Here is a 14,072-nt window from a genome sequence, read left to right on the forward strand (position 1 = left end):
TTGCCCAATAGATGTGCATAGGAGAAAGGATAGAAAGCTTAACGCACAAACAACGACGTTATCGTACGGCAGTCAAAAATATTCCCACAATGTATACAAACAAACTCTTAATGCTATATAGTGCAAACAACCACAGTATCGCTCGACGCAGTGCGACATTCCGAGACGCATTCTGCCTGACTGTGTTGTGTGCATGCCCGCGTGTCGGGTCTGCCTTTTCCAGCTGGTCCTCGCATTGTGGCTGTTGCTGGGATTCCCGCGGGCCTCGCTGTGTTTGTTCAGCGTCGTAGTGGTCGACGAGGACGTGTGTGCGTTGCCTTGCACTGTGCGCGGCTGAATCGACGAGGAAGCTGCAGCCGGGCCCCGTTCGCCACCGCCGCTGTAACCTTGGCTCGCGCGATCGTCGCGACGCCTCTCGAAATACCCCTCGGCACCTCCTCCAAGTTCTCGGGGGATTACTTCGCTATCGGGAGGTGAGTGGGTGTGGATGTTTGTATGATTTCGACGGGAAGGTGTTGGCGTATGACGCCCCCGAACAAACACATACACACTCAATCGGCTCATCAGGTTATATCTCCGGCGTGTCTTAAGACGTATCCATTTTTGGTGTCGCGGCCTCGCCCCGTGCAAGACGTACCGCGACGTTCCTTCACGCGACAGTCGCCGGCATGGATACTCATCCGCTACGCTGCTTTCAAGTTAAGGTCTGTGTCTATTTTCTTTTCCTTTCTTTCTTTTTTTTCGTGATGAGTGTGTCAAAAAGAATCGAACAGTTATTTTTTTCCATTGTGAGGTAGGGCAATTAATGCTCGACTAGTCGTCGCTAAAACGAGAAGTATACTTAAAAGCAGCAGGGTCCAAATTCATGCAACTTTTCACGCTGGAAGTATCGCTTGCCATCAGCTGGCCCCTTTCCATAGCACGTTCCAATCAGACTTGGCAGTAATGAAACAACAGTAATAAGCTAATAATAATAACTATTGAGACATTACGTCCCAAAACCACGATATGATAATGAGAGGCGCCGTAGTGGAGGGTTCCGGAAATTTCGACCACCTGGGTTTTTTTAACGTGCACCTAAATCTAAGTACATGGGCTTCCAGAATTTCGCCTCCATGGAAATGCGGCCGCCATTGTCGGGATTCGATCCCGCGACCTTGGGGTAAGCAGTCGAGCACCATAACCACTAGACCACCGTGGGAGATGGTAATTATTGCTCGTCTAGCCGGTCGTCGCTGAAACGAGAAGTATGCTTAAAAGCAGCAGGGGCTGAATTCTCGAAGATTTTCATGCGTTCCAAAATCATTTGCCATAAGTTGGCTACCTTCGACAGTAGGTTCCAGTCAGACTCGACACTAACGAAATTATAATTGAATTACTTCTTGTTGTAACGAGTTAAGTAATGAAATAGCTTTGTGGCCTGGTAACCTAGAAATACAATGAATCACTTAGAGTGAGTTACTTCAAGAAAATCACTTATTACTTTCCCAAATATATTGGAATAAAATATAGCATGTCCGCTTCCCTCATGGAATAGAAAAAAATTGACATAAAACAGAAAGAAAAATAACAAATATAAGTTCACCTGAGTGCCAAACCTCAAACGTGAGAAGCTGAACAAAGAGCTCCGAGACTTCAATGCATATGTGCTGTAAATGTAGCGTGCATGAGTTATTGCATGAATAAGGAACTTTCGTTAAAATAGTATCAAAGTGATTTCATTACTTTTGAAAAGTGATAGTAATTAATAATGTAATTTATCCACATTTTACAAGTAATTTTGCCATCTCTAGGCACCTATTTTCCTCAAAAATACAATAGTAATTATTTTCTTAGTGTGAATTCACCAGCCTTTACCTATGAGCCTTCCTTTCGTAAATACCACTGCTGACTTTTAGAATTCGCGGCAATCTTTGAATTCGTCAGAATGCTCCGTTGTAATACGGCACAGTTAATTTGCTCTTTTTTATTTTTAAACTGTTTTTTTCTGGTTATTGCGTAAGATCTAGTTTTAGTAAGCATGCATAAATTCTAAGTCGTACTTAGCTGATCTGAAAGTTTCAGGATTTCTGAAATTTCATCTCTAGCTATTTAAATTCATCTCTGATCTAACCGAAACGCCCACCGTGACATTCCCCCGATCGAAAAGAGAACTCTATAAATTTATTTTATATTACATATTGAATAACAATGTAGTGGGTAAAGTAACAGTTTAAATGCCTAGGTGTTTGGTACGCCCCAGATATATTTTGGCATAAATAGGTTATTTATTTATTTATTTATTTATTTATTTATTTATTTATTTATTTATTTATTTATTTATTTATTTATTTATTTATTCCGAAATACTGCAGACCAATGGTTGGCCCAAGCAGGACGGAAAATATACAGAATAAAAACACGCATTTCAACAGCACACAAAATAAAAAAATCATAAGAAAAAGATGCGCGAAGACAATTTTTAACAAGCAAGTAGGCGTTCAAGTGCGATAGTAAAATGCACTGAGGAAAAAAACAGACGGTGGTATCGAATTCATTTTTCAACAAACTCGGGGGGTTCTGGGGGTTCTAACAAAATTTCTGGGGGTACTGATACCCCCCGAAATTTTTTCATGCTTTAATTTTTCGGGTGACACTAAAATACTTGCACGCCTTCACAGCGACCACCAGCTGCCAAAGTTAGCCGTTCTACAAACAAAACACCCCCCGAAAAAATTCCTGGGTACGGCCCTGCTGTCATTCCATATACTGCGGTACAGTTATTAATCACTCGGGGAAGTATGTAATGCTGCCTCAAAGCCGGTCGCAACGCGTGGACAACGAGCTAAAGGTACGAGAAGTTCGGTCCATGAGAAGAAACTATTTTTTTCCAAAAGCTATTCAAAAGTGTAATGGGTTGCCTTCCGGGGTCATAAGCCTCGTATCGAATGATGTAGTTTGTGCCTTGTTGAAGCGAGCCAACGCTGCCGTTTGTTTGACCTTTATTTTTGCATTGCCAATGCGTTACTTATCCATCTTAAACACTGGATAGCGTGCCGGATTCGACGCACGACAGAGAAACAACACTCATGCACAGGACAAGCGCTACTCCCAAATAACCTGCAGGGAATCTGTATTGGCCTCGAGGCCCACCACTGGAAACGCCGGCGCCACCGTCGGCGTGACGTGCTTGGCAGGATCACGTGGTCTCAGCGGCCGCGTCGGCTGCTTGTGGCGCACTGCCGCGTGCTTTGAAAACGAGTTTCAAGTCCCACATGCGCTGCTGTCTATTCAAATTCGGAAGTTTTCTCTCATTTTCTACTCAATTGAAACCATTGTAATAGAGTGGCTGCCTCCGAAGGCGACGAACATGGGGCTCTACCGCTCGGTGCCGCAGTGCCGCGCTTACGCAAAGGAGCCCAGTGTCAGCCTGCACTGGTAACCGCGGGACAAGAAACAGCGTGAAGCATGGGTTGTAAAGCTAAGAACCGGCAAGTAGCCATCCGCTACGAGTCTTGTGTGCAACAAGCACTTCCGCGACGAAGACTTTTGTTACTGCTTCGGGCCTGCGATGTTCGGTGAGTAGCAGACAGCGCGCACTGAGACGATGGCTCGCGCGCGCTTCCCGCCGGCAAATGATGCTTATCTGCCACAGGATGGTAAAAGCGCTACCTTTTACCACGTGCGATGCCATCTCAGAACCCTCCAATGCGACCTCTTGATCGTCGGCTCCGTGCCCAGCGTCCACAAAATCGGCTGCAGATGCGCAAGTCATTGTTTAGATACGTTAAATTAAAAAACGCACAGGGTCCCTTATGCGTTCGTTAAAGATGACTAGAAGGCGAAAGCCATCTTCTTCTTGTCAGTCGATGTACTGATTCTCCCGCGCCCCCCTCCAAAAGCGTTCTGCGCCTAACGCGGTTTTGCACGGCCTCCGTGACCGATCACGGAAGCAATGCAAAGCGACCATGACGTGTGAATACGTCATCATGTGACGTCACAATATGTGACGTCATAATGACGCTACATATTTTGGCGATCTGTGACGTCATGATGACGTCATATGGTGACACCATCACGTGACGATTATTTTTTGCATCACTCGTGTTGACGCCGCCGACGCGGGACGCCGACGGGCAACCTTCCCATTTGATGAGGCATGCATTGCTTCATAAGCTACATAAATTTTGCATTGCCTCCGTGATCGGCCCCCCGGCCAACCCCATGTATTTTCTTGGAGCCTCATTTACTTACGTGGGAAAGATGCCACCCTGTTGGCGTTAGACACGACACTGCTGCCAAAATTGCTGGGGTACATGCCAAATAATTACTATCCTGTTTTGCGGCTGTTGGTTGCTGCAATAACTTCTATTTTATTCACCGCTATTTCAAGTTCACGTGGGTCCTAGTTCACAGCCGACGTTTGCAGAACAAGTCCGCAAACGTTACTGTATTTTCTTTCTTTTCCTAGGCGTCGCATGCTACTACATGCTCGGTCTCCTAGACTGGTTCTTCTTCCACCAGCAATCTCGAAGTGGTGAAGCTTTGGTCTATGAATTTGTTGATGACAGAGAGCGGCAAGTTCACTGGAATTCAAACGGAACGATAATTAAGGAGCAATAAAAAAAGGCGTCGCATTTGCTCACGTTTTGTGTGAGCACCAAACGAAACGAATGCGCGGAATAAAGAAACATAAGCAGCGGCATTTGCCCGCTGAGAAGACCGATCAATACGCAGTGCGAGACAACTTGTCAAATGACATTGAAACGTACCCGAATTTAGACCAAAAAAGAAAAAAAAAACACTGAATCGTCTGGACGGCAGATCACAAAGTTGCCATGCGCACCGAAGCCGCAGTTGTAAGGAAATTGTTTTTGAACTGCTCTGATAGCGTCCGCGCAACAGTAGTTGTTTGTTTACTCACAAATTCTCATATTTTGCAGCCTAAAGTTCACAGCGCGGTGCCAAAATGCGCTCGTAGCAAAAGCGAAACCATCAGTACAAACATACATGCAGACGCTCATACATGCAGAGGCACCGTCAGTCGTCGCGAACCCGTGCGATCGCTGGCTTGGGGCTATCTGTTATGCTCCGTTTGGTTATACAGGCAGTCTACTCTAACGAGATATTTCACATAGTTTGCACTCAGCGAGTGACTACCTTTCACGCAAGAAGCCGGTTCAGGGGTCTGCAACGCGGTGACAGCGTGAAGCGGGTGCTCGGTTTTCTGCAAAGAGACAGCGACTGTAGACTATCTTGTGCTTTCAGTTCGTCGAAAATGATTATTTTGACATTAAAGAACACAGTTCATTCCGAAAGTACTTACAGAAATGCCCTGGAGGGCTTCCGCGAGGTGTTTTTGTAGAGCGCCGACAGCAAAACCTATGGGGAGCGCGCCGGCGGTATCCTGCCTAGCACGCAATCGAGGCGCGTCCGATAGAGGGCGACTCCGTAACTCCTCGAGGCCAATACGCGTGAGGAAGCTTTTCGTAATGAAGAAATAAATATTATTTGGGAGTAGCGCTTGTCCTGTGCATCAGTGTTGTTTCTTTGTCCTATGTCGAGTCCGAGCTATCCAGTGTTCAAGGTTATGTGCAAACTAGTGGCCCAGAAACAAATTTTGTTAAGTTACTTATTGATCTTGGAAACTCCTGTCACAGTCATGGTTCTCTTCTTTTCTTCCTGACGAGTACGTTGTGCATGAAAAAAGAATTGGCCGCGTATCTGCGTGCTTCGCTGCAAATGTCGTCTAAAGACGATAGAAGAGGCGCTGCGTTAAGGTCCCTATGACTTTACGCTGCGTGAGATATGGACGCCATCTGGCAATACGTCGGGAAACATGAGTGCTGTGTTGCGGGCTGGTAATCCCGGCGCAGCAGCAGGCAAAGATCGGCGGTGACCAACGCGACCGGCGGGGACACGAGCCAGCCCGAACACGCGGTTTGGCGCGAAGCGCTGAAGCAGAAGAAACATCCGCACTCAACGAGTACTCTCCACACACTCTTTTATTTACACGTCGCCTGGGTAAAACAGGAATGCCAGAGCGGCGTCCCATGGCATTCGTACAGTGCAATACTGAACCGAAACCGAAACACAACAATGAGCTCGTACAGAGGGCACGGAAGAAGGCAAGTTTCAGCGTAGTCGCATTTTCGGCGCAGCTTAAAACTAAGGTCTCTAGAATTACGTATCTATGTATTTTTCTATTAAAGGAACACACCACCTAATATTTACCTAGTGATGTTGCGCCTCAGATACGCGTAACATTTGCTTTTTGATCGACAATGTACACAAGTATGAACCTAGTCAGCCGTTCAAGATGGCTGCAGCCCTTGGGCAAGTGGTTCAACTTTGGCCGGGTGGATGAATCGAGTGACGTGCCGACAAGCTGAAAGACAGAAAGACAGACCAAAATTTCTGCGTTTAAGTTCCCCAAGAAAGACTATCGTCTTTAAAAAAATTAATAATAATATCTGGGGTTTAACGTCCCAAAACCACCATATGATTATGAGAGACGCCGTAGTGGAAGGCTCCGGAAATTTCGACCACCTGGGGTTCTTTAACGTGCACCTAAATCTAAGTACACGGGCCTCAAACATTTTCGCCTCCACCGAAAATGCAGCCGCCGCGGCCGGGATTCGATCCCGCGATTAAAAAAAAAAATTGTGAACGTTTCAAAGTGTTTGCAAACATATTGACTCATTGTAATGCCTTTAGCGCTGTTGGTACGGAATAATTAAAATAAAATAAAAATAGTGAGTCTCGATCAAGTATACAGAAAAAAAAAGGTCTCTTCTAACCATAGAAGTGCTGGCTACTAGCGACCTAAAAGGACAATTTACTATCAAACACTAATTCACTCTATATATACGTACGGGCGAAGGCTTAGCATCACAATTGATATACAGTACATATACATACAAACTGACTTTAGAATTTTTGTCTCAATGAAAAAGGGCGATATGTCTTCTATAAATAAGTTTTTCGAGACAGAAGTCCGAAAGTGAGCTGTTAACTTCCCTAGGCTATACGCTAAGTAGGGTTTCGGTAAAAAAAAAAACATAATTCGTACGCATCTTCGTCGAGTAAGCGTTGGCTGGCTTAGCCAACTTGTACACTTGTACAGAAGTCAGCAGGCTTCTCTAGAACGCCAGAGCGTATGCTCTAAGAGCTGCACGGGTGACATCTACAGATAACAATGGTTTGACGCAGACCGCATCTGAGTATGCGCGGCCTTAGTCATGTGCCTGCATCGCATTTTCTTTCCTTGTTTATGGCCAAGGCTACACAACTTTTTTTACTGTCAGAAGCGCTGTCGATGATGCAGCAACGCAGAAAAAAAGATGGTTGATCCCTCTGTCATAGGAACCGGTACAACACGAAAGTGAAGCGTGTCGTCACAGAAGTAGTTGATTGCTTTTGTGCATTGGTATATCAGAGCTTGTATAATGTTTATTGTTGTTTGGAAGATGTGGAACCGCCTGATGTGGACGCACTCACGTTGACGCCTAGTGGCACATCTCCATACCGACGACCACTAACGCCCATGATCATGATTTAACGCTTGCGGTAGCTGAAGTTCTCAACATATACGTGGACACCGCATATGGTGAATCCCGCGCAAATATGGCATTCACAAGCACATAATAAACGCTGATACTCGATATGCACTCCTCCAAAGCGTCGTGAAACGCGAAGAGGAACGCTACGCGCGTCGTGTCGCCTGGCAGTTAATTCTCACAGGGTGAGCGGGGAGCGCGGTGCGACAGCCACGCGAACGTCGGAGAGCTATTTTTCGATACGGATGGATGCTGTGAGCGAGGCTTGGGTTAAAGCCACCATCTCGCGGTGTGTTAAACGAAATTACACTTCTATTGGAAACGCGGCGAATGGGACGGTCGCAGCAACGGCGCGTATTTTTTTTTTTCGAGCCTGGTGGCACATATGTCACTACCCGTTATAAAGGGGACGCTCATAGCATCCATCCATCCATCCATGCAAGGGCACTGCGTGAGGAAGATGTGAAAGATAAAAGGCGCGTTCATCTAGACTCCGTTATGTGTTTCGCGGTAGCTCAGTGAGCTAAACGCCCGCCAGCCATCGTCGCGAACCAAGAGGTCATGGGTTCGACTCCTGTCAACGGAACTTATTGTTTTTGCCATTTGATGGCATTCGTTTTGCTGACGTATTTCCGTGACGGAAATACGTCATGAAAATCTTAGTGGACCCCGCGGCAGAAAACACTTTCGTGTTTAAAAAAAAAAATCCAGCTCCACTTCGCGGACACCCATGAAACAGCGATGCTGGTGGCCTTCCCCTCGTCAGGCTAACGCATTTCTATGTTTTAGGGGCGAAGCTCCTTAAGGCGGCACCCGTTCGTCCCTCGTAGTCGTAGTCGTAGTAGTCGTAGTGCGTAACCAGTCTTACGCTTTGACCTCCAAGGTGGTGCCGGTGGGAGATTTTTCCTGTGCGTTGTTGAACAATAAAAAATTCGCAGCGTGCGCGTTAACTAAACGCCGAATTCTTCTGTCTCTCATTCCCCATTAGCAGCCATTGGCATGTTCCAGTAGGAAACGTTAGTAGAAGTTGAAGTGTAAGTGTTAGCTAAAAGCCGACTTCTTCTGTCTCTCATTGCCATTAGCAGCCATTGTTTACCTCCAAGGTAGTGCCTGGTGAGATTTCTCCTGTGCGTGATTAAACAATAAAAATTTTGTTCAAAACGCCGTTGATTGATGAAATAAACCAACGAAAGACGCCAGATGTTTTGTAAAAGCAAAACGAAAGAACGCCAGATGTTTCTAAAGCAAAAGGAAAAGACGCCAGCTGCTTAACGAAAGACGCCAGATGTTTTCTAAAGCAATGGTTTTCTAAACAATGAAAATTCACAGCGTACATGTAAAATTAAAGTGAGCTGCAAGTCGTCATAACTCTCATCGAACCTTTAGTATAAACGCGCCCGATCTCACGTCGGTGATGATGTACTGGGCAGAATTCACGGAAGATTCACGGTTTACCGATGAACCTCCGCAGCTTCGCCCACTCATCATCATTCACTCCGTGGATATGCTGTGATTTTTTTTTTTCAAGTCTTTCGGATGTGTTGTATCACTGCTCTTTATTAAACACTCTTTGTTAAGCCTTGAGGTGGTAGTATAGCCACCACTTTTTATAACCACAATGTATCACGGGACTGTGCTAACGCTCACACCATTTGTTGGGCTAACTGTTGCCTTCTTCCTTTTTAGTGGAAGTTGTGGGTAGTGGGATTTACCCAATTTCTGTTGCACATACGCGTTTATGATGATGGTGGTTTTCTGATAGGCCGCACAGATTTCTGCGGCACATACCCGTTTGTTGGGCCAACTGTTGCCTTCACTTTAAGTGGACAAGTGGTGAGTGATGGGATTTACCCCATGTCTGTGGCGCATACCCGTTTACGATGTCCACAAGCGTTACCACGGATGCCCGACATGAAAGGCTCGACCAAGAACAGCTTAATTCGCTGTTAAAACCAGAAAAAGTTCGACATGCGAGTATGGGCGACGGACTGCCGGATTGATGACACCGCTAACCGAGAATAATCTTGCAGCATCTCTTTCATCGGGTGCCAAGCCGGACAATTGCCCTCGTTTTACTTATTTATTTTTTCTCCGGCGCTACAGGAGCGACAGTGCTTCTGACTGCCAAAATAGTTATTGAAGCCGCGGCGCTAAACAAAGAAGGAAAATGGAAGGCGCGCCGTGACATTGGGGGTATCGCATGCTCAGATGCGGCCTTATTATAGATGTGGCCTTATTATAGATACTCAGATTACTATGCTCAGATGCGGCCTTATTGCTCCTTACTAGCCCACAAAACACTAATTCGCCCAAAACTATAGAGCACGCATCCACCTTTTGGGACCCACCCCAAATTAACCTAAGTAAGTCCATCGAACTAGTTCAAAACCGCGCAGTTAGATTCATCTACTCAGATTACTCATTTCATACCAGTGTTACTACCCTTAAAAGAAAAGCAGGTCTACCTAACCTTGACCTACGCCGTACAATTTCTAGATTGTCCTTGTATCACAAAATTTATCATAAGTTTCGTTATAACTCCCCCATTCATTCAGCCCATCGCACTTCAGCCCGCACAAGTCACCACAAGGCCGTCTACCCACCCCCTGCTAGCACCCCAGCCCACCATCACTCCTTTTTTCGCTCAGGCAGCCAGGGACGGGAACGATCTTCCCCCAAGTGCCATCCATCAATACAACACGGATACATTTAGACATGCCACAGAATCACTGTTTTAATAACCCTATATTATTTGCCCACACCCTCATGTAAAGGCCTCTCTTGGGGGGCCTTTGAGGTATATTAAATAAATAAATAAATAAATAAATAAATAAATAAATAAATAAATAAATAAATAAATAAATATCTCAAACCACGTGTAATCTGTAGATGTCGCCCGTGCATTCCCGAGCGCGACGCTCCGCCGCAACGTTACTAGATCTAGTAGCGTTGGCTCCGCCGTTCTAGACAAGCGTGTTGACCTCCGCACTTCAAGAACAGCGCTGCAATGTCGAAACACGCGGAGGCACGAAGCCGTACAGACGAAGTGCGTGTCATCAGATGCCACGGTGCCGAAGGTGTGCGACGGAGAGTTTCGCGCCTTCCCAGGTCACATGCAATCCATTTAGGCGTGAAGTACAGCGTCGTAATCACGCGGGTGAATAGGGAAGCACCCATGCGATGAACTCGACCCATATACACCCGAAACACGTCTTGTGTAACTGTCGCGTAAAGTTTGCTAACTGTCATCAGCATTGCGTACGCAAAATAAAGTATACATAGATAAAGCACAAAGAAAATAAGGGAGCAAGCTCGCAACTGCCAACGAGAAGGCAACAATACCTGTTTGCTCTTCAAGATGAGGACATTAATTAATTGTTTAAATGCTGGAGATTTACATGCCAAAACCACACTATGATTATGAGGCATGCCGCAGCGGGAGACTCTGGATTAATTTCGACTACCTGGAGTTGATTAGGTGTACCTAAATGTAAGTACAGAGATGTTCCTGCATTTCGAAATGCCACCGCAGCGGCCGACAATAAAGTTTTGCAACCAACCAACCAACCGCAGTGGCCGGGAATCCAACCCACGTCCTGGAACTTAGCGGCGCTACAGCTTACCTGCTCTACTACTACGGCGAGTGAGGATGGAGTGAGTAGGAAGGTATGAAGATAGAAATAAGAGAAGAGGAAAGAAGTAATCAGCTGACGGGAAACATGAGCAAAGGTAAAGTAGGAACGCAAGAAAAAAAAATTATGGCAGTTTCGCATTAGTGGTGCCAAGCATGGAGAACGAGCGCAGCTGGGTGGCCTTCTCTGTTTCTCTTTACTTTATTCTTTCTTTCTTCTCTTTCTTTCTAATTCTCTCTGTTTCTTGTATCTCCTTTTAGAATCTGTTTGTTTATATTTTTCTTTCTTTATATTTCTTTCTATCTCTACCATTATTTCTCTTTCTCCCCTTTCTCTCTCTCTCTCTCTCTCTCTCTGCTTCCTTCTCTCTCTTTGCGTTTTTTGAGTCTGTTTCTTTCTCTGTCTTTCTATTTCTTTATGCTTTGTTCTCTTTAATTCTCTCTATTTTTCATTTCTCTTCCTTTTTATCGCTTTCATTCTGTCCCTCTCTCCTCTTTCTTTCTCCCTCTTTCTCCGTTTCTTTCACTATTTTTTATTTCCGTCAATCTCTTTCTCTCTCTCTCTCTTTCACGTGTTTCACGTGCTCCACGTCGCCGTGTAGAGTTTTCGTTTAACGCTCGCGCCTGCTGTACTCGGTAGTGGGGCTTGTCCAATTCCTGTGCCGCATATCCACCCGTGGAGTTTTCTCTCTCTTTTTTTTTTTTTTTTGCAACACCGCACCAACTGCAGCGAGCTACAACAGCCTCGCTGTTGAAGAGCAGAGGTCAAGTTAGTTCATTGAATAAAAATGAATAAGTGCACAGTGAGATAGTTTTCTCGACACACTAAACAAAAATAACCAGAAAAGGGAGTAAACTGCTTGTCCTCTATCGCATTCCCTTTTCTGTTTTTTTGTTTTTTGCTATATGTCAGCTGCAACCAACGTATGCTATCAAGGGCGACAATGTTGTCGCCAAACGAAAGCGAAGAGCAGAAAGTTGGGAGTCATCGGCTAGTGGCTGCCGGCGCCATGTCCTAAAGGGGTAATGAACAACCACTCGAGCTTGGTGGAAAATCACATCCTGCGGATAGCAGACAATGCTCAGAGCATCTCTGCCAAATCTTGCCAGCGTGCGCAGCAACGAGAGTTTAGAAGCGAAGCGCGAAGTTGCCATTTTGTCAGGCGCCCTCTTTTCATATAGATGCTCGCTCTCTTCGGAGCTGCCGGCCCCTGCTGGGCCCGTATTCTCAAACGATCGCAAAAGGCGATAGTATCGCGTTTGGTGACGTAGAATCTGATGCGTTCAATAACTGAAGAAACACTTGCCTGTGACGTCATTGTTGCACTGGCCGTTGGTGTTACGAATATCTCACAACACAGGAGTGAGTGTGTACCGTACAAGCGCAGAGCGACCCGAGTGCGGCGTTTTCGAGCGTATGCTGGCTTCTGCACAGTGGCCAGGCTTGGCTGTGGCTACTTGAAATATAGGACGTGTTGAAAGTGCTTTCAACGTTTTTTGAGCGATTATTTAATGCGCAGTATAATATTTAAAGAATGCAGCTTTGCGTGAAATGTATTTTCGTTGAGAGTTTATCACGGCATATTCGGAGAGTTCAGCTGTAGTGTGCCGCCGCAGCGATATCGTCTCAACATCTCAGCATGTTGCCGGCTCGCGATAGGCCACGCGAGCAACGCACGGTTCATGCTCCTGGGACGTTCAAACCACGAAAAAACAGGCGCTGGCAAAGAACGAGTACTGATAACACCCCAAGGTAATGCTCGCTGAAAGCTTCAGCGCAAAAAATGCTGCGTACATTCACCGAGGATTGAATACTATAGAAGCCACCGCCTACGTCACTGAAATGCTAATCTTCACCACCAACCGACGGTGATAAGGTGTGTTCGTTTATTCCAGGCATTGCAGGAGCGCCGTAGAGCACCGTCACGTCGACGGAAATACTAGATGGCGCCCTCGCTTTTCCTGTTTTGGTCAATAGCCAATCAGCGTGCACCAAGGCGATACTTTTGCGATTGTCGCCTTTTGAGAATACGGCCCCTGTTTCGTATCCCGCAACAGATAGTGTGCTGTTGGTCAATATCCGACATAAATCAAGAGTGGCGTTTGGCTTAGACGCACTTCTTGCCACGGGATGTCGCCACGTGCCGGCGCCGTGCTGTGCTAACATTACCCCGTGAGCCACACTGGCGCACAGGAATCACAACGGGAGAGAGCGATTGCGTTTCATCACGCGCACTCAAGGTCATGACACGCGCTGACGTAACTTCTTTTCCCCGTGTCATCGCTCCCTGTCTAGCTTCCAGCGCGCTCGTCGGGACAAGATAAGAGAGAAAGCGCTTGCAGAGCGCGATAAAAACCTTGTAAGAAATTTTTTGCGCCACTCAATTCGTGAGGCAATAAAGTCCGATACTAAGGTCATTCGATGACTACTTGGAAAAGTGGTTCAGCTGGCGGTGCTACTTCCATATCTGCGTAACACATCAGACTCATAACATTTTACTAAAGGAAATCTTTATTTGCGTGTGCTCTCTCGCTGTTTGAGGTTAGCCTTTTCTGCTTGGTCGACTTTTTGTCGAGTAAGGGGCCAATTAATGTTGATGAGCTATATCCGGGTTATCGGGTTCTTTTGTCAACGTCGCTTAGTATGTTCTCGTATACGGGACACTTGACCTACTGCACAAGTGGCACTGGGTATTTGGCAGGGGCGTAGCCAGAAATTTTTTTCGGGGGGGGGGGGGGGTTCAACCATACTTTGTGTATGTTCGTGCGTGCGTTTGTATGTGTGCGTGTATATATACGCAAGCAAAACTGAAAAATTTCGGGGGGGGGGGGGTTGAATCCCCCAACCCCCCCCCCCCTTGGCTACGCCCCTGGTATTTGGACATCCCTGTCAAATTCTAGGT

The 14,072-nt window shown here is 46.1% G+C and overlaps 1 protein-coding gene across 1 annotated transcript in view; it reads left to right on the forward strand.

Moving 5' to 3' along the window:
• Positions 1-479: 479 nt before the first annotated feature.
• The window catches only part of LOC119372499 (leucine-rich repeat-containing protein 4B), a 28,874-nt gene continuing 15,281 nt past the window's right edge, over positions 480-14,072 (forward strand). The window contains exon 1 of the mRNA XM_037642973.2: positions 480-704. Within this exon, the coding sequence (XP_037498901.1) occupies positions 669-704 (36 nt within the window). The 5' untranslated portion in view covers positions 480-668. The remainder of the gene's footprint in view (positions 705-14,072) is intronic.

Source organism: Rhipicephalus sanguineus, chromosome 10, assembly GCF_013339695.2.
Source record: "Rhipicephalus sanguineus isolate Rsan-2018 chromosome 10, BIME_Rsan_1.4, whole genome shotgun sequence".
Classification (NCBI taxonomy): domain Eukaryota; kingdom Metazoa; phylum Arthropoda; class Arachnida; order Ixodida; family Ixodidae; genus Rhipicephalus; species Rhipicephalus sanguineus.